The sequence below is a fragment of the Vitis vinifera genome, chromosome 13 (assembly GCF_030704535.1).
Source record: "Vitis vinifera cultivar Pinot Noir 40024 chromosome 13, ASM3070453v1".
Taxonomy (NCBI): Eukaryota; Viridiplantae; Streptophyta; class Magnoliopsida; order Vitales; family Vitaceae; genus Vitis; species Vitis vinifera.
The window spans coordinates 4893879-4919732 of NC_081817.1; the positions used below are offsets into that span (position 1 = coordinate 4893879).

The following is a 25854-nucleotide window of genomic DNA, read 5'->3' on the forward strand; positions in this document are numbered from 1 at the left end:
CTTTGGATGAGAATTGCCACCCTTGTGAGTCACGCCCACGGCCCACCTAAATACATAAATTATAATAATGAATCACTCCATGAACACGTGGGGAACCGAACATATTGTAGAGGGTGAACCGTAGAGTAACGCTTGTGGTGGGGGTTGTTAATATTCAAAGCCCTGGCGTCTCTCACACGAGCTCTGCTCTCGAACCTCCTCCTTTCCTGTCAAAACACGTGACTTCAACTTCCACTACATCCTTCAAGTTAAGATTCTCGGCTTTCCTCCATTTTTTCTGTCACCAAAACCCCTAATTTCTCCATTCACTGAATTTTCCACTTGTTTTTTTGGTCTTCATCCGTTTTTCTGTTTCACGAAATTCAATTCGCAATACAGACAATTGGAATCGGCGAGGACGATATCGATTCGAGGCCATGTTGCGCCAGAGATCCAGAAAAGGCCCGTTGCCTCCGGCTCAGGAGGTATTTGTCGCTGTTTGTATAAATGGGTTTCTTTTTTCTCCCCAATTTGTTGATCGCGATTTTTAGATTTGAAACTGTTGGGTTGCATTATCTATTTGGTTAATTCGTCGGCTTCTCGTTACTTTTGTTATGCATTTTTGTAAACGAGTAACGTGGAGTCGTCTGTATGGTTGCCCAGAAAATTAAGGAAGCGAAGAACACGAAATGATATTTTTTTTGTTTTTTTTTTGTTGGGGTACACTTTCTGCTCTTTCTTTCATAAGAGAATAAAGCGAGTCAGCTTGTTTACTTTTTAACTTTGGTTTATTTGAGTTCTTTCGGGCTTACTCGATCACGAGGTTTGTGGGCATTGATGTGATTGGCAGGAATCAGAGATTAGTCTGCTTCCCCCAGAGTCTTCTGAGTATGAAAAAGGGAAAATGAAAAGGAGGAGGAAAGGACTAATTTGGCTTATTACATCCTTTTTTAGTGTTACTTTTATTGGAAACAAATAAAGAAAAATAAAGGGTCAGTTTTGTTCTGTTTTTAAGTATTTGTTGTCATCCAAAATGCGAAGTAAATGATCATGGATTGGAAGTTTGTTCATCATCTTTGCAAACTGTTTTCTTCATTGCGTGGCATATTACTTGGGGATGCTGAAAAAAGGCTTTTGTTTTCTGTTCATTTAATTTTTTTAAATAAATTTGGAAATTCTTGTCTGAAAATGAAGCTAAACTCGATATAAATTTTAGTTTTTTTTTTCCTCTTATTTTCCTATGATTTCCAGAAACGAAACAGAGCTTAGATCAAATGTGGGGATGTTGAAGCTGAAAGTTAATATCAATTGTTTTGGAGACCTTGTCAATTTAAAACAATCTAGTTTGAACTTAGGGGTCTTTTTTTTTTTTTCATAGGCAAGTCTTGGGTTTATTATGTCAAAATATTGTGTGAATGGCCGAATTCCTTGGCCTTGAGTTTTGTATATTATATATAGACTTTACAAGGATGCTATACATGGAAAGCAAATAAAAGCAAATAAATTCCCTCATGATTCTAGTCCTATACATGTAAACTATAATCTGTCAAATAATATATGCTAACTGTACAGAATAATAAATGGAGAAATAAGGAAACAATTGTAGGCTAAAATAAGGAAAGAAGTGTGGGTTAAAATAAGGAAAGAAGTGTGGATAGCAAAGCTGTCCTTAGACATATTATAAGTAATGAAACTATCTGAACTTTCTTGTTACTCCCTTTTTTTGAGGTTTTGTTTCTGGTCATAGAGGTTTTTATTTGATTAGGAAGAAGATCTCTGGCCGCCTTACAATTTTTTTGTCTGTTAAATGCAGCATATTGATAAATTAGAGAAAACTGTGAATGATGGTGATTACTATGGAGCTCAACAGATGTACAAGTCAATTAGTGCAAGGTATTGGTTGTGATATTTCTTAACTATCTATTTCCTTTTTATTTCTACTTATATTTCATTTTCTGTTTAATAATTTTTTATTGGGGGTATGGAATTATTCTGAAGTCTTGGTAGTTGGTAAATATGGTATTTCCTTTTTTAGTTGATGATCCTCAATAGATTTAATTGAGGGGTTGTACTCTAATTTCTAGATTGGGGCTGTAATTGAGGGTTGTTTCTTTTTGTTTCCTCACATGTTTACTTCTTGTGTATTATGATCACCTCTTGTTGATTGACATTTTTAATATATATATATAATGCTTATTTGTCTATCAAAAAATGGATCACAATTCTCTATCACTTAAGTAAGATAATGCATGTGTAGGGCTGCGGCCCATGTACAGTCGTAGTAGATGTGGTATGCCTGTACATACTGTTGTCAATGTAGCAATAATGCTAATCGCCAACAATTAAGGGGAGGGATTAGTTTTGTGTGTTTGCCTCGCTATTTGGCAAATCCTTTTGAATTGCATTGTATATGTCCTGTGTACCTTAGTGCATAACTCCTTTTAGAATTTTAAAATATATTCTTGCTTATGAAAAAAAGCCAGTGCAAATTGCCAGATAAATAATGTGAGCTCAAAGAATTTTATACATTTGTTTTCTTGAGAGGTCTTTATTTGTCACAATCATTTGAACTGACTCTATTGTTTTTGAATTTGTGCATGCTGATGAAATATGAATAACCACAGATATGCATCTGCTGAAAGGTGCTATGAGGCCTTGGATATCCTTGAGTCAGGTGCTTGCATCCAGTTGGAAAAAGGACAGGTTATACTATTTGTAGTTAAAAATTTCCCATGTTATAGAATGAGGTTGTGTTGAAGTTGCTAATAACCATGCTATACCTATTTTTTACTTTTTCTTGGAATGTTCCTGGGTCCTTTTGCAATTTCTCTCTAAGCTTACATGTGTTAAAATAGATGATGTTACTTGCTAGATAGCATGCTTGTTATAGTATGCCAAGTTATTTTTATCTTTTTCTTCATATATTTTTCCTTTCTTCGCAAAAAGAAAAGCAGTTGGATTATACCTATCAAAAAAAAAAAAAAAAAGGATTATGTGAACTTGAAAGTTTGATTTACAATACGGACTATTAAGGAATTGGATGACTACATGTGGGTACCCCTGATTTTGTTACCCTGGTTTGACTAGCTGCAGATTGGATGTTAAATTATTAATATTGAATTCAAATAATTACCAACAACAATATAAGGCACAAAGTTTTGTCTCATCAAAATGGATCGTCGATTGGGGTCCCAGATTCACAGGCTATAAGGATCCTGGCTGCTTTTAAAGTTGAAATCTTTTTAATGTTAATTTGTGGAGGAAAAAAATATTATGGATTCCACTATAAATCTACATGGTAATTACTAGCTTGTTGCCAAGTTTAATTATATCTTGCTGTCAGTTGAGATACAATTTTTATACCAGCTAGATGTAGACCTCAAATGAGCTACGTCAGGCTTGGTATATGTGAAATTTCGAGTAGCTCTGGCCGAAAGCTCAATCTTTTATATTGAAAGATAGACCTGTGCATGACTGGCTTTAGACCTTGCTTCAATTCTTTTGTATTACTTTTCTTTGGTACTAATAAATTGATTTATCTTTTTCAAGTGAGTTTTGATTACTGAGTTGTCTCCAAAGAAATATTTCATGAAATTGTTCTAGATCTCCTTATTTCCTTCTGAAATGCTCTCTCTTGATATACTGCATTTACAATATTTTCAGGTCACTTGTGGGGCAGAGCTTGCTATATTATTTGTAGAGACACTAGTTAAAGGGAAATTTCCATATGATGACAACACTCTTGGTCAGTCTTCTCTTCTGATGTAGTTTGTGTGTGTGTGTTTATTTAAATGTTTGTTCAATATCTTTCTTTGAAATAACATTTAACCTGACTTCTAACTCTGCATTATATTTTTTTGTTTGTATGATTGATCTTGAAAGGAAAAAAAACAAGGATTTTTGAGAACTCAGCTCTCTTCCATTTTTCAACTTTGTTTTGTTAGTTCTCATAAGGATGTCATTTTTTCATATTTTGGAGTCCTATGCTTATGATTTCAAATTATATTGCTTTCTTTCTTGAATTATTTGTTTATTTATTTATTATCATTATCATTTTTTTTTTCTGGAACTAGAATGGCTTTCTCAAATTTTCACTTTTTTTTTTCTTCCTTTTTCCAGGAACTAAACATTGGAGTTTTATATTCAGTCAATGACAGTATAGATAACTTTCAAGAAAAATATTGCATGGTCCTGTCAATTTCACTAGAATGGCTTTCTCAAATTTTCACTTTTTTTTTTCTTCCTTTTTCCAGGAACTAAACATTGGAGTTTTATATTCAGTCAATGACAGTATAGATAACTTTCAAGAAAAATATTGCATGGTCCTGTCAATTTCACTAGATAAAAATAAAAACACTGGGCAAAGCCTAAAAGACAGTGGTAAAGCAACTAACACAACTTCAAGAAAGACTTACTAGGAGTGTGTTAATGATTGAGAACCAGTTCGTTCTCATCCTTCATGTATCCTTTTTCTCTATTATCAATGCAATTATGTTTCCTAGTTAAAAAAAGAATGATTAAACATGACTTTAAAAATTGAGCATAGAAGAACCTTTGATAAAAGTTTGGTCTGAGTTCCATTTGTGTGATGTCGTCAAGCAAGTTCACTATGCAGTGCTTCTAGTTTATAGGATTTTGTAGTTCACTCTGTACCCTCTTAGTTTTTGCCACCCTGATCTTTGTACTGGTTTTTAGGCCTCGTGTGGGAGCTCCTTCTCTTTTGAATTATCCTTTTGCTACTTCTACATTTGATTTTCTTGGTGCTTGTCGGGACCTCCTTTTTGTTTCTATCAATTTTTTTATCTTCTTGAAGGATATCTCATCCTTTCTGTACTTGTCTCATTCAATGAGAAGAAGTGGAGTGTTTTTCTTTCTTAAAGAAGCTACTTCTATGCTTGGTTTTCTTGGTTCTTGTTGGGACCTCTTTTCTCTTTTAATCAGATTTTGTATCTTCTTGAAAGAAATCTCATCCTCTGTACTTTTTGTTTCATTGAATGAAATGAAGTGTTTTTGTTTTTGAGAGAAAGCTTGCTAGTGTTGCACTTGCTTGCACCAAGGTGTGTGGGCAATAGAGAAAATGCCTATCTTAGAAGGGAATGCATGCACCCACTGCCAAACAGGTAAAATAATTGATAGGAACACACAGAGCATGATATATTGAAAATGAGGGAACCAAATATTGCAACTTGTCTTTCCATCTCTGCGATTGAACCTTCATATGTCACTATCTTTCTCGGTGTTTTGTCTTCAAAAAGCGGAATGATCAGAAAGCATCTTTACAAGTAGTATTTTTCATTGGTATTTTGCAATGATATCTATGTGGATTGTGCCTGTTTCTTCTTTTTTTTTGGAAGCTTTCTCAAGATAAGCTTTTGCCTGGTTCATCATATTGTCTCACTTTTGTTATTTCCTGGGAAGGCTATCCAATAGTGAGGATCCAATTGGTTATTGAATTGGCATTCATAGTTTTGTGCTAGGTATCATAGTTTGCTTCCTTCCAAAAAAATACAAATTGTTGAGTGGTGTTTGTTCTCTAAATATAAGTAAGGAGATGGAGGCTGACTTATCCTTGTTTTTCCCTTTGGTCTTTTATTTGTTTCCTTATCCTTTAGAGTGATGCACCATCTATACAAGTAAAAACTTGGGAACTTTGCAGTTTGCTGACTGTTGTTTGTTAATTGCCCTCATATGTTCTCCATAACCATTTTTAGTTGTTTGTTGTATCCAAATTTTCTCTCTTTGTTATTGAGATTATGACAAAATATTTATGTTAGATCGTGTCAGGAAAATCTACAAAAATTTTCCTCAAATTTCTGTGCCGCAACAATTGGAGGATGATGATGACATGCAAAAACTTTCTGAAGCCCTTGGAGCTGCAAAAACACGTGTAGAAGTCTGTTCATCATTCTTGAAAGCTGCTATGAAGTGAGCGGTTCTCTCCTTATTTTCATTGTTGAATAAGTTCTTCACGGTGTTACACACAGAGAGGAAAACGCATATTATATTATATTATCATTCCTTATATTTTGTTAGCTTTGTCCAAGTTATATTGCTGTCCGTCTCCTGTAAAATTTAACAATAGAAATTTATTTGGTGGGTTTTCTGCTGTAGGTTTGTAATATCAAAATGAGGCAACTTCTTGTCTGGTCTAAAGTCAAATTGCATTTGTTCTAATATAAATGTGGAAGATTATGGTGGTTGCATATTACTTTTATGGAATGTGATCATGATGTAGAAGGGGCATAATGCTTTTATGGCAAGTAATACTGCATCTTTTTTATTTGTTCATTTTTTTAATACATGTGCATGCACATGTGTCTATATTTGTTTATAGTGGGTGCTTATACTTAGAAGGTTACTTGCATTGATGGGGAGTTACCAAGAGGTGAGTGAAGTGGGTTTAGAGGAAAACTGTGCTTGGAGTTGTTGGTAGTGGATCCATAGGGCTTGGAATCTTGAGGGATACTGGCGAGTCTAAGAGATTACTTATGGTGGGATTAAAATTTTGTAGTGAGTTGCAGCCATTTAGGCCTTATATAGTGGTTGGGAGAATGCTAGCAAACTAGGTGACCATCAGTAGTCAGTTGCAATGTGCAGGTTCTAAGCACCAGGCCCATGGCTACATGCATGTTCGGTAGCAGAGTTGACAAGTCAGGCCCATACAACCTGTACGATGCCAGGATTGACACTTGTGCAAGGGACAAAAATTGCTTCTCCTTTCCTCTCAATCTGATTGAAGCCCTCCAAAACTAGCCACTGAGCCAAGAACCATCCAAATAGCTTGGTGACAGGAGGCTAGGCTCATCATCAGAGCATGCTGGTTTCATAACAAACCCCCTGAATCCCTTTCAGTTTGGCAGGTGTTAAAGCATTGAGTATATGGTGCCTTGTGTATCTTCAGGGTTCTGTGGGGAGTAGGGGTGGGTTGGGTTAGATACTCCTCAACCACCAAACGGTGGGCAGCCTACATGTCATAATTAAACTCTGCTATCACAATATTCATATATGTTTGAACATGCATGCACAGAACTATGTGCATTTTATGTTCCTTATTTAAGATTTGGACCTCGTAAAATCAATCTCTGAAACTTAATGATATGCTAGCTGAGTTGATATTCTACTGCCCTTTGCCTCTGCAAATGCACCCTAACTGCTTTTAATTCTTTTGTCTTTTAGGTGGTCTGCAGAATTTGGATTTCATAGGCAGGGCTCTCCTGAAATTCATGATATGCTAGCAGAATATTTATATTCTGAATCCCCTGAGTTGGTAGGTTTGTGAGCAAAAATTTAGACTTGAGCACCTGATTGCTGCCACATGTTTTTGATTTATAAGCTCTACATTTTATTTCCCTTGTTTTTCTGATTTATGTTCATGGAATGTTTCCTTGATCCCAATTTATACAATGAAGGAAAACAAGAATTCCTAATATATATAGGTATATAGATTGTGTGAGTGTGTGTGTTATATGCAAAACTGAGAAATATTATTTAGAAGAAAGAGTGATAAATGTGGAGCTATCTAAAATAAGTTATCCACCAAAATAGTGCAAAGGGTTCTCATGGAAATAGGATGATTCGGTTGTGTATAACATTACATTTGAAGTTGGTCTATGTCAAACTTTTTAGCATTTGAAAAAATGTTTGAAACATTGACTCTTCATCTTCCTTACAAAGGAAACAACAATTCACTAGAGACCATTCATTCCTTTGCAGCCTATCTAATGTAAGACCTGAAGAAAACAAAAAGATGAGAGAGAGTGAGGGGTTTCGTGAGGCCGAAAGCAAGGAAGGGGAGTCTCGGGCGGAGAATCGTGGGAGGAGGAAAGGAAATAGATTTGTGGTGGAATCGAAGATGTTCGAAGTAGAAACAAGTAGAAACTGAGGATAGAAATGGAAAGCGTCATGTTGTGATATCGGAAAGTAAGGGTGAGTTAGTGTCTTGGGTCCGACTGGGGCCGGCGAGTGTGGGATTGTTCTTAGAAGGGTTGTCTCAGTGTCTGAGGAATGGGGAAGATGGGAGAAGGGCTGGAAGGAAAAAGGGAGATTTTACTGCATGGTGAGAGAGGCGAATAGGGTCGGGTGCTTTATCCGCCTGGGGGTGACGGACATGGAGAAGAGGAGGTTTGGAATTTGTATACCAAGAGGGGGAAAGGAAAAGGGAGGATGGGTTGCTGTGATAGAGGCTCTACGGAGGGAAGGATATTGGCTTGATGAAAAGGAAAGTGACCAAGGAGTAAGGGAGTCGTGCAAGCTGTATGCGGAAGTGGTAAAGGGCTCAGAGCTCAGGGATACAACAAGATTCAGAGTGGAGACAAAGGAGGAGGAAACAAAGAATAATATGAATAGATTGAGGCAGTGCTTGATAAGCAAATGGAGCCCTAGTTCAGCGCGAGAAGAAGACCTTGCGAGTTTGGGGTGGGTAGCGGCAAGAGCGTGGGGTTTGAAAGGTAAGATGGGTTTGGCTAGATTGGGGAAGGGTTGTGCCCTTTTGGAGTTTGAAAAAGTGGAAGAAGCCAAGAGGGTGTTAGCCTCGGGGGAGAGACTAGTGGGAGGGATCCAAATGGGACTGGAGGTGTGGAGTCCGAAGTTTGTATGCGCTCCAGAGGGGGAAAACAGGAAGGAAGCTTGGGTTAGAATGTTGGGTCTACCAATCTCATTGTGGGTGTCGGCGATTCTGAAGAGAATGGGGGACGCGTGCGGCGGTTTTTTGGACGTCGATCCTCTGACGGAGAGGAAGGAGGACCTGGAATGGGCAAGGATCAAAGTAAAGCTGCCTGAAGGGGTTTTGCCGAGTTCGATGGAGATAGGGGTGGAGGGGGAGGTGTTCGTTGTGACGCTGTGGTGGAAGATTTCGCCGGAGATAAGGAAGAAAAAGGGGGATGGCCGAGATGGCTGTGGGAGACAGAGAGGGGAGGTCAGGGGTGAGGAAGAACCACGCGCGGGATGGCGTGTGGGGGAAAATCTGGGCGCTGCCCCCAAGGAACAGCGCCGGTCAGAAGATGGGACGGGAGAGCAGGTGAGACAGTTTGAAAATTGGGCTCTAGTTGGGCGGGCGACCTGGCAAAGATCCGGATTCGCAGGCGATGGGTTAAGCTCATCTGGAATGGGCTGACCCCGTGGGCCAAAAGTGGGACTATGGCCCAACTATGCAAGGTAGGCCTTTTAATAAGAAGGATGAATGGGCTGCAATTGGGAAAGAATGTGGGCCGGCTGAGGGAAGGGCCTCTGAAGGGTTGGAGTTCTTGTCCCATGGGCATGCTATAAAGGTTGGGGGTGGTCTGGGCCAAACGCAGGTCCAAAAGACTGGCATGGACTATGAAGATGGCTTGGGCCTAAAGCTGGAAGAGGAATTCATTAAGTGCCGAGAGAAGGAGGCAAATGGGATGCAGCAGCAGGCTCTCCAGTGGTCAGTGGCTGAGAGGGCGATCATGGATGAAGCCTTAAGGTATGGGTCTGTCTCTAACCTAAGGGCTGTGGTTTCCTCTTCTCCTTCTTCTAATTTTTTTGGTCGAACTCCGGAGAGGGAGTCTTGCGACCACTCTGGGGAAACAAGGGCGGGCCTCCAGAAGGAAAGCAAGATGGAGCCCGCATCCTCAGGGGGACCTTCAGCGAGTAGAGAGGGCTGCTGGGACCTGATTGAGATCAACTGTGATGCTCTAGAAGTCCAAAACCCAGAAGGCACTCCAGTTATGATGGAGTCCCAGGCTCAAAGGAGCGAGAAGGAGACTAAATGGGAGGATAGCAGCTTGGCTAAATTTAGCAAGCTTCTGGGATTCTCAGTAGAAGGCCTGGAGAGAGAAATATTGGACTTCTTGTCCAAAATCAGAAAAAGACGGGAAAGGATCCATAGCAAAGGATTACTGGAAAAATCAAAATTTGAGAGGGAGCTCAAAAGGTTGGAATGCTCAGTCAAATACAAGGGGAATGACAAGAAAAATAGTCATCTGAAAAGTAAAGGGGGACAACTCTGTTTGTTTAATGAATCTTAAAATGTTGAGCTGGAATGTGAGGGGGGCAAATGATGTTAATAAAAGAAGAATTATTAAGTCTGTGGTTAGAAAACAGAAGGTGGATTTATTCTGTATCCAAGAGACAAAAATACAGTTAATGACGGATGGGATGGTGAAAAGCTTAGGGGTGGGGAGATTTTTAGACTGGAGAACTATTGAAGCAGCTGGGGCAGCAGGAGGTGTGCTAATTTGCTGGGACAAGAGGTCTGTGGAATTGTTGGAGTGGGAGGAGGGCCAATTCTCAATGTCCTGTAAATTCAGAACTGTGGAAAATGGGGCAATATGGGTGTTCACGGGTGTCTATGGCCCCTTTACCAAAGAGGATAGGGAGTGCCTTTGGGAGGAATTTGGAGCGATAAGAGGGCTTTGGGGGGAACCCTGGTGTGTAGGGGGAGATTTTAATGTGATTCTCTCTCAAGGGGAAAGAAGCAGGCAGGGGAGGATTACACCAGCTATGAGGAGATTTGCTCAGGTTATGGATGACCTTGAGCTTGTTGATCTTCCTCTTCAAGGTGGATCTTTTACGTGGAGTGGGGGGTTTCAAAATCAAGCCTGGGCCAAGCTGGACAGGTTTATGGTTTCACCCAGCTGGCTTGATCAGTGTAGGAATGTGACCCAGAAGAGACTATCTCGGCCTATATCGGATCACTTTCCAATCATAATTGAGGGGGGTGGTATAAAAAGAGGTCCATCACCATTCAGGTTCGAGAATATGTGGCTGAAAGTGGAAGGGTTCAAAGACCTGTTGCGGAGTTGGTGGCAGGGGATGTCAGTGAGTGGAAGGGCCAGCTATAGGCTGGCTACAAAACTAAAGGTGATTAAGCAGAAACTAAAGGTCTGGAACAGAGAGGTGTTTGGGAATCTGGAGAGTAATAAGATGGCTGCGCTACAGCAAGTGGACTATTGGGACCAAGTGGAAGGTGAAAGGGGCCTGACAGAGGAGGAGCTGTCAAGGAAAAAAGAAGTAAAAGACGTTTACGCGAAATGGGTTAAGTTGGAGGAGATACACTGGAGACAGCTCTCAAGGGAGCTGTGGCTAAGAGAAGGGGATAGAAATACGGGGTACTTTCATCGAATGGCAAACGCACACCGAAGAAGGCAGACCATGGAAAAAATAAAAATAAATGGGGTATGGCTCTCAGGGGAGCAAGATGTGAGGAATGGAATAGTAGATGCTTTTCAACGGTTGTTAACGGAAGACTCGGAGTGGAAGGCAGATATAGGGGGGTTGGACTTGAATCAGATTAGCCAACAAGAGGCGGACACCTTGGAGCTTCCCTTCACGGAAGAGGAGGTCCATTCGGCCCTTATGGGCATGAATGGGGATAAGGCTCCTGGGCCGGATGGTTTCACGGGGGCCTTTTGGCAATTCTGCTGGGAGTTTGTAAAGGAGGAGGTTTTCGAGATGCTCAAGGATTTCCATGAGCAAAAGGCTTTTCTCAAGAGCCTTAATACCACGTTTCTAGTCCTTATCCCAAAAAAAGGAGGAGCGGAGGAGCTGGGGGATTTCAGGCCGATCAGCTTAGTGGGCGGGCTGTATAAACTCTTGACTAAGGTGCTGGCCAATAGGATTAAAAACGTGGTTAGTAAAGTGGTCTCTTCAGACCAGAACGCTTTTGTCATGGATAGGTAGATTTTGGACGCGTCTCTAATAGCGAACGAGGTGATTGACTCATGGAAGAAAAGAGGTGAAAAAGGCCTGATCTGCAAGTTAGATATTGAAAAGGCGTATGATAGTGTGAATTGGCAGTTTTTTATGAGGGTTATGCAAAAAATGGGTTTTGGGGTTAAGTGGAGAGAGTGGATATGGAGCTGCATTTCCACTGTTAAGTTCTCAGTATTAATTAATGGGGAACCAGCTGGCTTTTTCTCCAGCTCTAAAGGGCTGCGGCAAGGCGATCCCATATCCCCATACTTGTTCATTATGGGAATGGAGGTGTTGAGCGCCTTTATTCGGAGGGCTGTGGAAGGGGGCTGCATTTCCGGGTGCAGGATCCAAAGGGGCAGGGGGCAGGCTGTGAATATCTCCCACCTTCTTTTTGCCGACGATGCCATAGTCTTCTGTGAGGCTAGGAAAGATGATATGACATTTTTGAGCTGGATTTTATGTTGGTTCGAAGCCGCTTCAGGGCTGAGGATAAATTTGGCTAAAAGTGAGATCATTCCGGTAAGGGAGGTGGAGGAGATCCTTGAGATGGCTGTGGAGTTGGGTTGCAAGGTAGGTCAGTTGCCTTCAACTTATCTGGGACTGCCCCTAGGTGCGCCCAATAAGGCTGTGAGCGTGTGGGATGGGGTGGAGGAAAGGATGAGGTGGAAGCTGGCCCTCTGGAAGCGGCAATACATATCAAAGGGCGGAAGAATTGCACTCATAAAAAGTACTCTGGTTAGCATGCCGCTATATCAGATGTCTCTCTTCCGTATGCCTAGGGTAGTGGCAAGAAGACTAGAAAAGTTGCAAAGAGACTTTTTGTGGGGAGGGGGAAGCACGGAAAGAAAAGCCCACCTTGTCAATTGGGAGAAGGTGTGCGTGGGTAAGGAGAAGGGGGGACTGGGGTTGAGGAAGTTAGTCCCTTTGAACAAAGCCCTTCTTGGAAAATGGGTGTGGAGATTTGCTAATGCTAAGGAGGAGATGTGGAAACGTGTCCTTGTGGCAAAATATGGGCAAGAGGAACTTGGGTGGAGGACTAAGAAGGTAAATGGAGCTTTTGGGGTTGGAGTTTGGAAGGAGATCATGAAAGAAGCCGATTGGTGTTGGGACAAAATGAATTTTAAGGTCGGAAAAGGCACCAAAATCAGGTTTTGGAAGGACCCTTGGTGTGGGGAGGTGGAGTTGGCTCATAGGTTCCCTCAACTCTTCAATGTGGCTGCCCAAAGGAGTGCCACTGTGGGGGAGTTATGGGACTACAATTCTGACCTAGGAAGTTGGAACTTAAGGTTTTGTAGGGGCTTCAATGATTGGGAGCTGAACATGGTTGATGAATTGTTACAAATCATAAGGAGTCAAAGAATCACCTTGGAGGAGGACTTGGCACTTTGGAAGGGGGGGAAAAATGGGAAGTTTGAAGTGAAGGAAGCGTATGAGCTGCTGATCAGCCATAGTACCCTGCTCTTTCCCAAAAAGGGCATTTGGGTGGAGAATGTTCCTTCCAAGCTAGTGTTTTTTGCGTGGGAAGCTACTTGGGGGAGGGTTCTCACGCTTGATAGGCTACAAAAGAGAGGGTGGCAGCTTCCTAATCGCTGCTATTTATGTGGTATGGATGAGGAAAACGTCAACCATCTTCTTATACATTGTACAGTGGCTAGAGTGTTATGGGGGATAGTTCTTGGCTTAGTTGGAGCCCAATGGGTCTTCCCAGAAACTATAAAGGAGGTGATTGTCAGTTGGAAGGGTTCTTTTGTGGGAAAAAAGAGGGAGAAAATTTGGAGATCCATACCGTTATTTATTTTTTGGACGGTTTGGAAGGAGAGGAATAGATTAGCATTCAGGGGGGGGGGGGAGTTAGCTATACAGAAAGTTAAGAATTCTTTTGTTTGTAATCTGTGGGGGTGGGCAAAATTGTATAGTGGTGCGGAGTCTCGCTCCCTTATAGGTTTCCTGGAGTGGATAGCCTCCAGTTAAGGGTTGGTTGGTTTTTTGTTGTTTCTTTGGTAAGCTTGTGAGGCCCCCGTCGCCTCGTATACTTCCTGTATGCTTTGCGGCGTTTTGCCTTTTACTAATATATGTGTTTGCTTATCAAAAAAAAAAAAATGTGTGTCCTGATATTTTGTTTGTAAATACTTTTTACAACTCCACATTTTTCTGTATCCCCACTGGAGATGATTAACTTGTTCCCTTGAAAACAATTTTATTTTTAGTCCATTATAATATACATAGTTGGTAGGGGGGATGTAGTTTAATGTCCTGTTTTTGTGGGATCTCATCATTCATTGGCACAATCAATATTGATATAATGCTGCTTTGCAGGATATGAGTAGGATATCGTTACATTTTGTTCGAGGAAACAACCCAGAGAAGTTTGCTTCTACTCTAGTAAATTTTATGGGCAAGGTTAGCCTCCCTCATACAAGTCTTTCTTTTTTCTGAATTCAGCCAAGAGCATGGAATTAGGTGCATAAAGTTTAATAATCCAATCTTTTCCCTTCAGAGCATTGTGCAATATCACTGTGAAACTATTTATTTTAATTAAAATAAGATTCTATGTTATTGAACGTGTTTCATGTTGTACATTTGTGGAAGAGCATTTTATAAAATATTATATGATGTTCTTTGTATCTTAAGATATATTTCACTAGAATTATGTTGGTGAAAAAATTCTTATCATTAAAGTTAACATCATCATTTTACTGTTCACATTACATGATAGTTTTTGGATTCTTTTCGCTTTCTTTTTACTAAGAAACTTTAGATTGTTAAATTGTTTTGCATTATGTCATCAATCATCAAATCCTAAGAACATGCATAATGCAGCAAGAATTATTTTAATTAATTAATTAGGTTTTTGGCCAAGGTCCATCTGCACTGCTTTAAATATAGTAATTTCATTTTTCTTGGTTACTTATAAAATGTCTTGGCTAATATGCTTTTCGATGAAACAGTGCTATCCAGGTGAAGATGATTTGGCCATTGCACGAGCTGTCTTAATGTAAGTACACTTCAAAACTGGATGCCTCCCTATTTTATTTTTTAGATAAGATGCTCATTTTTTTCCCCTTCATTTTGGTTGTTAACATTCTGTTTTGCTGGGAACCCCCATTATCAATATGTTGCAAGTGTCCTAACACTCCAATATGATAAAATGTGCTTTTTGGGGTTATTATTTGCTGCTTGATACAGTTGACTGTATAGAAAAACAGGAAGATGAGGAGAATGGATGTTTTGTTTTTCCCTTGTTTCCGCTCATTCTTCAATTAACCTTCTTGGAGGATTTCTGCTAAATATTGGTAAAAGATGTTAAAATTTTGAATGTGAGCTAACTCTTGTGATTCTATTGAGCCATATATTTTTGTTCCTGTTTGTCTTTTTCTTTGATCCTAGGCTTAATAAAAATAGCCCCATACCATCTACAAACATGGTTTGCTCCTTATTAAACTTAATACACCTTACTACTCAATAATGTTAACCCCTAAAAAGAAATGTGGATTATTGTTTTTAAAACATATGGAGGGTTTAGATGTAAGTTCCTTGATATCATTCATTTGACTACAAAAGTTGCTGATTAGTACTTGCCAAACGAAGGAGAGTAATGTCATGTAAGTTGTACAACTGTCTTTTCTTTTCTGATGAAAAGATATGTACTAATTATTTAAAAACAATCTAATGAATTTAATTCAGAAAAGCATTTTCAAAGGCTTTTGATTATGCCAGTAGTTGTTTTTAACTCTTTCCTTAATGTGGATTTCCTTTGTTCTTATTTTTTAACTTAATGTTTGGTTTCCAAATGTTCTTTCTTATTTTCGTAGATTGTTCACTTCAATTAGAAGTGTTCTTATTTCTATTACAAAGTGTTCTAATTTATATATTCAGACTTTTCCAAATTGTTGTTCTTGTTTTATAGGTCTATAGTATTTCATGGATATGCTTATCAAAAAAATGCTTCACTGATCATTGTTCATCAATCATGTTGTAGACTTTTAGCAATTTTGTTCTCAATAAGTCAATTTGATCCTGTTATTTGATCTTGAAAATTTTCCTGTCCTGTCAAGAATCTAATTCTGATCGCTATGCCTATTGTCTGAAGAAATTTTTATTTAGTTACTGGAACTGTGTACCGAAGAATGTAGAACTTGATTGTGATTTTTAAGTATAGAATTAAAATGCCTTCAAAGTTATATTGACAAGTTGAAATTTTTTATACTTTATTTTATTGCAATCTGTCATGTGGGAGCTTGTAATTTTCTTGCCGCCGGGAGAACCTATCATGATGCTCTGTCACAAGCATGTCAGAAGTATCAAGACAAGGGTTTTAGTTACTCAAGACACCCTTGTGCTTCAGCATAGATAATTTGAATAATCCTCAAATGTCCATCAAAACCTAAAAAATTCCTCTCCCTTAACATTCTATCATAATGCTTTGCTCAGTATGATTTGTTAATATGTTACTTTGATAGCTCCCTATGATGGAAGCTTAAGTAGGGGGGAAGTGTTTTACTTTGGCTTTCTACCTACCACAACCCTCCTTTATCCAGGTTCAGGACTGCTGAGTAAAGGTGAGGTGCCAAATGCACTAAGTTTCCCAATTAATAAATAAATGAATAAATAAAGGAAGGAAGAAAGGAGGAAACTTGCAATTGGGAAACCTCTTGGAGCATGCTTTGTATACTTAATACAGTAGTAAAATTGCATTCTACAGGCTTCAGCTTTTGGTTAGTTAAATCCTTCTGCTTGTATCTTTTTAATTGCGCATGCAAATGAGGTTCAATGCAATCTTCCTCCCTTACAGGTATTTATCTCTAGGTAATCTGAGAGATGCCAACTATCTCATGGATGAGGTAAAGAAGCAAGTGGAATCTAAAGAGCTTGACTATCCGGAATCTGATCTGACCGAGTTCATTGATTATCTTTTGTTAACGTGAGTTTTGTTTTATTTCCTTTCTATCAGTCTTGTTAAATAACATTTTTTTTTTCAGAAATAAACATTTTGTTACCATGAAACAAGTAGAAAAAAGGATGAGAAATTTTACCTTCATAATAGCATCCACTACAAAACTCTTACCAAAAGTAGAAAAAAACCATCTCATCTTACAGGTCTTTGCACATCTAATTTCAGGGAGGTAGAAATTCACCCAGAAAAGACGTCGTATTTTTTGCTCTCCTCTTTGCTAAAATATCTGCCATGGGATGAGCTGAACAAGGAATCCAACAAAAGAAGCACACCATGTCTGAAGCAAAATAGAAATTTAGGCCAAAGGCTCCATCAAATTTCCATGAGCATTGTTCTTTCTTATTCACCCAAAATAGGACTACTGTTGAATCTCCCTCAACTAGAAGGTTGGAAAGACCTTCAGGTTTGGCCAACTTCAGGCCTTCTAACAAGGCTAGAATCTTGGCAGCCTCAATTGCTAGATCCACTCCAACATGTTTAGAGAATGCTAATATTAGTGTACCATGATGATCCATGAGCAGTCACTCAATTACTAGCTGTTCTGGATTTCCTAATGAACATCTATCGAAATTCAACTTGATGCAACTCACTAGAGGAGGAGTGCATTTGGAGAGAGTCTTCTCTGCCAATCTAGTAGATTAGCATACTAGGTTCCAACCTAGCAATATATTACTCAAAGGGTTGATCCCAGATGATGCCCACATTGACGCCTAAAGGGAACAGGAGAAATAGGTTGAATCTCTTCTGAGGAGATAAGATGTATGCCACAACTACAAGCGGGGGGGAATTGACATGGGTGCTGGGTTTTCATCATCCATTCTGGAGTTTTCTGATACCTGTATCATGTGACAAAAGTTTTGAAGGTGAATCCTCAAGGATTAACCATTTTAAATCTCTTAAAAGGAAAAAAAAAATGAAGAAACATCATGCACTCTGACCTGTTTTCTTTTATTCAATGCTTGAATCTCATTGTTGCTTCTGCCTCCAAGTCTTCTTGCTCCTAATGCCACCTTTAGTCCCCCAAATTGGCTAAACTGGTATCTTCCAATAATGCGACAAAAATTTGTTATCTCTACATTGAATAATTTGTTCCGTACACTTAACTCTTTTATCCTGCTAAGGCATGTTTTCAGAAAGCTAGACCAGCTATAAATATAATATTTATTTTAATTGCTTTGATCTTCTTTTTGGTGCAGGCTGCAGAGAGATGCATTGCCTCTTTTTAATATGCTAAGACAGTCTTACAAGTCAAGCATAGATAGAGAACCTGCATTTAATGAGGTTTGCCATTTTCTCTTTTTCTTTTTTGGTTGGTTTAATTTTGCACCAGAGTTTTTCTTCTATTTCTCTTTTGTTGGATGAACCTGAGGTCTTCAGAATGAGCCAAGTTGAGCATCTGACTGCCCTTGGGCTATTATAAATTTCCTGCACTCTTACATTTTATTATTGCTGTCATATTTGGGTGGGTACTAACCCAAAAGTTGTGGTTTAGTTACTAGATGAAATTGCGGAAAAATTTTATGGAGTTCGGCGTAGAAATCCTATGCAAGGAATGTTTGGGGATTTCTTTAAGGTGATTATTTATTTACCAGACAGTCATGTTTTATTTCTTTCCTCTTTTAAAGTTAAAAGAGTTTTAAGAAGTCCCAACAAAAAGACTGAAATATAAGATCTCTTTAAAGATTCTTGGAAAGTTAGTGCAGATAACAATTGTTTCATTTTGTTCCCCACCCCTAGTCCCCCATGGAATAGTAAGATCACCTTTTTAAATATTGGGAATTGAATTGCCTCTTACATGTGAAATTCTTACTTAGAATTAACATTTTCTATTGTGCAGTTGATGGCTTAATAGCATGTTGCGAGTCTCAGTTGGATCTCTTTCCACCTTGATGGAACCAACACTGTTCGAGTGTAATTTTATATTTTTGACATTGTAGAAGAATTTTGTCAAAGGTGGCGGTGCTGACAATTCTATTATCACTTTTTGTAAGTGACAGGGAGGGGGCAAGGCTCTCCCTCCACTTTGAATGAAACTGTAACTCTAGTTACAATACACATTCTTTGACATGGGGTTGTACCACTGATTGATCTTCTGGTACTTATGAAAAAAAACTACTGGTTGATCTTCTGGTAATTAAAACTTGGGTTCTTTTATCTTTTGGATTTGGACAGCCTTCAGCTCGTATCCCAAACATGCTTCTTAACACACCTTTATATTATGTAGGGAAGGTGGTTGTGATCAAATATTGAACAATGAAGGGATATTGTCATTTTGATAATCGAAGCTGTAGATGAAATGTTATGGAATGGGAAAAGGAAGCGTCCGAGTGTTTTCTATGTGTCCTGCTTGATCCATTTTGACCATTTTGTATTGATTGGCCGTTGCTGGTTAAGCAAGTATGGGAAAATATAATTTCGGCTGATTCCATCCATCTAGACTCACATAGAGGCTGAGCATGGTGGGATTATTTGGGATGACAAAAAAACCCGTGGGGACCCATTTTTAACAGACGTAGACATAGTGATAAAAAAGGGTCTTGGCGGGATCCTTAGAGCGGGGATGGGGAATAATTATCAGGGTGGGAATAATAATGGGGATTAGAGTTGGGATGAGAAAAATTTTAGAAATCCGCATCAAGGGACTCTATATTTATCAAAATGTACTTAGGCATATTTATGTATATATATGAACAAAGAATCCTACTACCCTAAGGATACGAGCTTGAGTGAGAACTACTGAGGCTTGAGGGCTTCCTCAAATTTCAATTTTAAAATTATTTCAACATTCCATCATAAAAAGTCAACTACACTATAATATTCTTAATATTAAATCAACATATAAAATTCAAGTTCATGCCTACTAACCTTTGCATACAATCTTCCCATAATGTTCATAATCTAACAAGATGACTTCTATCAACCTTTTAAAATAACCTCTACTTTCAAGCTCCCATGCAAGTTTGATCCAAAATTTATCTTTTTCGTTTCTTGAAAATTGTTAATATGATCATTATTTTCAGAAAAGAATGAAAAGTAGAAAGAAAATTACCAACTGAAATTTCAATAATTTACAAAATAGTTTTAATCTAAAAACTTTAAAATATAAATACACAGTATATATATATATATATATATATATATATATATATATATGAAACTTTGAAGAAAAAAATTTCTACTGGTTCATCAAGAAATTATTGATTTTACTACTTATTATGATTTGTGCATTGGCCCCACATTCAGGGTCTGCCCCAAAACAGTTATTAGTAAGTTAAATTCAACATAGTGGTTAATTGTTAGTCATCTCAGTGTAGTTGAACCCAAGTGTATCTTTCAAAAATCAATCTTATAAAACGAAATTAAAATGCTGATTAGATCATTTTTATGCTCAAAAGAGAGTTATGTAACTTGGTCATTTTACATTACATTTATGATGGAGAAGCGGCGACTGCAATGATCTCACAGATGCATTCTCAGATGGAAGACAAGCTGTAAAGAAAGAGCAGCTACTCATCTATTAATATGAGCACTCCATTTGCTCTCAAGAAGTCGTGTGTGGTGTGGTCTACCACCTGCACGAAAAGATGAATCATATTATAATTTTGTCTCTGATATAATGATATTTTTGTATACTAATAGGCTTTACAGTTTCTCTCTCTTCTCGGTTTTTTTTTTCTTTGTTCTGTTCTTTGGTTTACTGTTGTTCTTTGTACGCTTTCGTGTATTTTTTTTTTTTTATGGTAAGTAAAGAGATTGTATTAAAAAACCATCAAAGCAGTGGCTTAAATTTACAAGAAAGAAAAACACCCCTCACACCCTAGCTGAACGCCAAGGCCAGAGGAGCTCCCCTACCCACACCCTTAACGGGTTGCCATCCAACCAACAAAATCAACTAAGGTCGAAGAACCATCTTTTATAGACAATTTCGTCTTTGACCAAAGAAAATAAACAAAAGAAAACTTCAGCCTTTGAATTGACAACTCTTCTTCCTCAAAAGCAACTTTGTTCCTTGCCTTCCAAACCGTCCAAAAGAGGCGCAAAGGACTTGCTCTCCAAACACCCTTCCTCTTCTTTCCCACAAAAGTCCCATTCCACCCCAAAAGCATCTCCTTAACAGTGGCTGGCAGCACCCACTGCACCCCGAACATAGATAAAAGCAACACCCAAAGAGTCCTTGCCTTTTCACAGCGGAGGAGAATGTGATCTTTGTACGCTTTTGTGTATTGAGGTTGCACCCTTTTTTTGGCTGCACATATATATTTTCTCTCAGAATTTCATTGAATTCTCTCAACTCGGTACTTTGAAATCCTTCCATGGACTGACATTGAGGATAGCTAGAGGGAATGGTGAACAGTTTGGGATTGTAGATGAGTCTAAAAATTGGTCTAACTGGATATATCAAATGTATATGTTGTGGCTAAAATTTTATTGGACGTTCAAAGCATCATCTGTCTTCAAAAATCATTCAAATAGCTAATTGTGCAATTGTTCTAACTTCCTGTACAATTGATCCATCTTAAGAACTAAAAGGGCTAGTCTGAAATATAAATCCCAAAGTTCCATTGGTTGGCATATAATTTTTTTTTTTTTTTTTTTTTTTCTGATCAAATCTGAGTTTTTGGATTGATCCTTTCAACCTCTATTTAAACCAAACTTTCCAAGAGAGAGGCATCCATGATAAAGAGTCCCTTTTGAGTGAGAGGATTTCTCTGACAAAAAAAAGTAGATTCAGTTTTACTTTCTATTCCTTCTCTGGGTTCATCTTTTTTGTGGGGTATCAAGAGGAGGCTGAGATTGCACTAGATAATTCCAAGTGTGCTCAAGATAGAGTGAAGCTGAAGTTCAGAAAGCCCAAGACAAGCAGTCAGAGAGATGATTGGAATAATTGGACTGAATAAAACCTTGTATTCAATGTTTTCTTTATGGAGGATCATGTGATTGTTGGAGGCCCATGGTTTTTGACCTCTTTGGAGATCTTCCAAACATTAAATCCTAACATTTTTGTCTCTCATCTCTCCCCATTATCTCGTAATTTTACTTGGACCTCTGAATATTCTAGCCGCAAATGTGGTTTTAGTCGGCTATGTCGGAAGTCTTGGTTGTTGGAAGTGTTGGATGACTAAGGACTGCATGTGACTGAATATACTTACTTCTGTGGATGAAAGTCTTAAGTGTTTTTGTTCTTATAACTATGAGAGTTAAAAAGATCAACTGTTATTGATGAATGGTTGCTTAAACTGTTTGGGAGAGTGTTGTCCCATTTGCATGTTTAAACTGTTAGAGAGAGTGTTTTTGTTTCATCATTGCTTGTGTTGTCTATTGTTTGATGAAAAACTAAGAGGACAAAAACAGGAAAAAAATTAGGGGAGTGATAGACTTAGCTTGTTAACAATCTCTTTAGTTTAGAAGACACCTATTCACCCCCCAAGTGTAATCCATAACCGAGATTCACATTTAATATATATACATATATATAGTGCACTAAAACACATCTTCTACAACTAAAGGTGACTTACTTACAGATATTAACTATCTTTGACTCCAAGGACCAAGAAACTAGAAAAATAATACAGGAGCAGTAAGGTTGTATTACATGGCAATTACCTCAAAATGATGGTTAAGTGCATCTCTCTCCCAGGAAGTTATATCACTGATAACAAACTAGTTTATTTTAGAGGCAGTTCACTTCCTAAAGAACAAAAGCAAGGGAGATAAGGTTCATTTTTTTATGTGAAAATAGGCATGAGCAAGTCAAGGACACGGTGGAATGGTTGACTCTCCTTATTAGTTTTGTGGGAATGTTTTCCAGATAGGACTTCAGAAATCTTAATTTGAACCAGTTTTGGCGGTCTGCTGCACAAATGTAACAGGAAACTAGCTGCTTCTCCTTATCTTGATGTCAGGTCAACTTGTTCCACAAATTATGACTTTTCACATTCGTAAAACTGCCCTAGTCTTAATCCTAACTGGTGGTGGAACTCTGCACTCACTCAAGTTGCTAACTACAGTTCTAAATGGGATAAACTTATTAACAGGCTCTTTACATATGTTAAAAGGGAAGAGACGATGGTTCCATTCAAAGGTTGGGCATATGATAGAATCAGGTTTCCTCAAGAGCATAACCAATCAGTCTCATTTAATCAAACTAAATTTGACATCATGCTTGGGGTATGATAATAACCTCTACTTTGAATTCCTTCTGATTTTCACAACAGATGGCAATAGAAAAATAGAGATGGAACAATGAACTCTTCTTGAGGAACTAGAAGCAATCTGATTTGAGGACAAAATGAGGAGAAGTCATTCAAGATGGTTCTTTCAGGTGCTAAAAGTCCGATAGGTAAACCACCAAGAAGGAGCGATTAGATTAAAGTAAAAGGCGCCACAAAGGATAAGAAGTGAACCAAAAAAGAGTGGGGTTGAGGAGGTGAGAAAGGTGTGATGACACATTCTATAGGAGAACATGACCTCGGATAGAGCTAAATTGCTAAGATTCATTTATTCAATGCCTAAATAGCTGGAATGAAAAGCTTTGTTAAGCTGACATTTACCACTGAGTTGTTTTTATTTTTCGGGAGAAATTATAAATAAATACCGCAAAGTCTAACAAGTCATGAAGCAGATGTACAGGATGCATTGAGTGAAGACAGAAATAAATTCCAGAGTAGCTTTGCAAATGCACCAAAGGAATTTGAAATTTACAAAAAGTGGAGACAGAGGATGAGAGAAGCTCACATTGGTGTCGCTGAGTTCTAGATTGTAGAAGTCCATTGTATCAGCCTTAAACAAAGGACCAGCATGCCATGTTCCATGATTCAGTTTTAGAAACTTAGGACCTGAAATTCTGAAAATGCGCACATCCTCAACAGCAGGAGGCACATAGAAGTGACCACGGCGTGACTTCACAATATTCATGCCTGCATCACCGTTAATTTCATCTGGCTCCAGGATGGATGGCTTAGCAACTCCAAGATACCAAACATGGCCACCAATCGAACCAAGGCACTGGGTCACACTTGCATGATGTGTAATCGAAGAAAACTTGAGTGGTTGGTCTTCAAGATGCATAATGTAGAACCTGTGAACATTCATGAAAGCAATATCATATACATTCAAGATGCATAACACAGGACACATTAATATTCTTGAATGCAGTGCACTATTGTATACTACTTAAAATCAAAACTGATTAAAACAATTCAAGCTAAACATACTGGACCAAATTCTGATACCTATCTACTCCATCATAGTCTTGAACTCAGTCACGGATTCTTTTGGGTTATCAAGTAATCATCACCAAAACATCAATATTGAAAGTTTCTCTTCATTCCAAAAGTAAAAGGGTTTAGATTTCTGAGAGTAGTTTCATGAAACTGGAAGAACTGAATACCCGTGGACTGTGAAGCTTCATTTCCAATTCTACTAAACCCACAATCTGGTTATGTTGATTTATATAGCCATGGATTAGAATTGAATTTAAAATCCATAAACCACATAGTAGAAGAAAGCCACAGAAAAATCAAGAGTGGAGTCCCCATTTGTAATTCCAAATCAAATCCAGTCCAGTACTACCAAATGCAGCCTAAGGTCGAACCCCATCAAAATTCCCTAAATTTTTTCCCCCGAACTCGGTCTTGAATAAACGTCTAAACATTCAGATGAAAAATTCAGAAAATTCATTACGATCACCCAAAAATAAACTAAGAATAGTTCAAAATACCCAAAAACAAAAGGGAAAAAAAGGAAAAAAAAAAAAAAGACAGGTTTTTTGAATTCAAAAGAAAAATAAAAGGTCAGCGTTTGATTCACAAGCTAGAAGACCATGATTTGGGTGGACACGCAGTCTGGTACTGACAGTGTATTAATCAATGGCACTAAAAAGTAAACCCTTAGAGAGATGATGAAGACCTGGGAATGCCTCGACTGAGGTCTAACTGCGCATCCTGAGGTCCGAACTTCTCACCGTCCGGCGAAACCCCGATCACCTGCCCAAATTCCTTGAAAGTCTCCGGAGTTGCTTCGATTGGCGTCAGCTTCAGCTTCGACGGCGGCGTATTTGGCGCGCCGGCAGTATCCATTTCCAGATGTATACTGAACAGCTCATTCCTCCCGCGCAATTCTTGATATATGGAAGAGATTAGCCGTCACCATCCCAAAGGATTGGCCAGGAACGAACGATTGTGATTCTACGTCATACAAAAACGGCACCGTTTTAAGGATAACCGAATCAACAAATATCGCTTTTTATGCTTACCCTTGGTCGGACCATGGTCATATAAAAGATATATAGAGATAAGATTAAGAAGGGATTAAATTCACGTCACACTTTCACATATCAATAGTTTGAAAGCTTTTAGGCCCAATGACAATATATATGATCAAGAATTATTTAATTTCATATATTAAATTTTAAAAATTTTAATTAAAATATTTTAAATAAAACAACAAAACTTTATATATATGTAAAATAAATAAATAAATAAATTTGAGTTAAGTTCAACATCGTAGTCAACAACTGCAACTTTAAATTTAAGTTTGAACTTGTAATTGGTGACTACGGTTTTAAAATCAAATTCAAAACTTATAATTACAAACTACAACTTTAAATTTAAGTTTGAAACCATAGTTAATGACTATGATTTTAAAATCAAATTTAAAATCGTAGTTACCAATTATAGTTTAAAACTGTAATTGGTGACTATGATTTTGATTATTTAAAAAAAAAATATAACTATCAACTAAGATTTTGCGATGTAAATACTTTGTGTAGGGAAAATGTACTAGATTGATAATTATTTTATTATTCAATTTTTTTATATGATTATTTTTTATCAAAACTATGATCACATTGAGTAAATATTGAAAAACGCCAAAGATCATACCTGATTTGGAACTCAAGATGTTAATTAATAAGAAATTATTTTTTGAAAATATGATTTTTATGTATAAAATTATTTAAAAAATAAATAAAAGTCTCTTATTTTTATTAATACTAGTAAATGTACATGTGCCAAAGCACATAAGGGAATATGGAAAAAGTCCAAAAAAAAATAGTATGTGAATTTATTATTTCAAAATCAAATAATTGAAATAGATATGAAACTGAATTATATATATGTATAAATGAGATTATATATAAATAAGATCACACTTTTTGGCACCAAATTTTATGATAATAAAATTATTTTTTAACCAATTTTCTTATATTAAAAAAATAAATACTACCTAGGTCCTTAGCCATAACATTTACCATTCTTAATTTA

The 25854-nt window shown here is 37.9% G+C and overlaps 2 protein-coding genes across 4 annotated transcripts; one reads left to right on the forward strand and one right to left on the reverse strand.

The window, feature by feature from the left end:
* Positions 1-93: 93 nt before the first annotated feature.
* Positions 94-18745, forward strand: LOC100258222 (protein GET4). 2 transcript variants are annotated; one of them, XM_059741460.1, is made up of 13 exons: positions 96-247; positions 379-464; positions 1793-1872; positions 2604-2682; positions 3643-3724; positions 5754-5904; positions 7156-7246; positions 13954-14037; positions 14586-14632; positions 16430-16558; positions 17788-17872; positions 18084-18164; positions 18429-18745. In XM_059741460.1, exons 2-13 carry the CDS (start codon positions 417-419, stop codon positions 18438-18440), a joined length of 969 nt encoding a protein of 322 aa, XP_059597443.1. In that variant the 5' UTR covers positions 96-247; positions 379-416; the 3' UTR covers positions 18441-18745. The 2 variants fall into 2 exon arrangements, with proteins under 2 accessions (XP_002278274.1, XP_059597443.1); XM_002278238.5 differs by having other exon boundaries at positions 94-464.
* A 1175-nt stretch (positions 18746-19920) lies between these two features.
* LOC100263359 (uncharacterized) lies at positions 19921-24834 on the reverse strand. 2 transcript variants are annotated; one of them, XM_002278178.4, is made up of 3 exons: positions 24500-24834; positions 23327-23669; positions 19921-20163 (listed from the first exon to the last, which is right to left on the reverse strand). In XM_002278178.4, the coding sequence occupies exons 1-3, from the start codon at positions 24667-24669 to the stop codon at positions 20098-20100; spliced, it is 579 nt and encodes a 192-aa protein (XP_002278214.1). In that variant the 5' UTR covers positions 24670-24834; the 3' UTR covers positions 19921-20097. The 2 variants fall into 2 exon arrangements, with proteins under 2 accessions (XP_002278214.1, XP_059597444.1); XM_059741461.1 differs by lacking the exon at positions 19921-20163 and having other exon boundaries at positions 20190-23669; positions 24500-24775.
* Between the last annotated feature and the right edge of the window lie 1020 nt (positions 24835-25854).

Excerpts from the sequence above, each read along its gene's own strand:
- LOC100258222 (XM_002278238.5), top strand. The coding sequence starts at position 417 with ATGTTGCGCCAGAGATCCAGAAAAGGCCCGTTGCCTCCGGCTCAGGAG. Across the intron at positions 1,873-2,603 it reads TACAAGTCAATTAGTGCAAG|ATATGCATCTGCTGAAAGGT; the intron begins GTATTGGTTGTG and ends GAATAACCACAG. Across the intron at positions 14,038-14,585 it reads TAGTAAATTTTATGGGCAAG|TGCTATCCAGGTGAAGATGA; the intron begins GTTAGCCTCCCT and ends TCGATGAAACAG.
- LOC100263359 (XM_059741461.1), bottom strand. The coding sequence starts at position 24,669 with ATGGATACTGCCGGCGCGCCAAATACGCCGCCGTCGAAGCTGAAGCTG. Across the intron at positions 23,670-24,499 it reads CTCAGTCGAGGCATTCCCAG|GTTCTACATTATGCATCTTG; the intron begins GTCTTCATCATC and ends GAATGTTCACAG.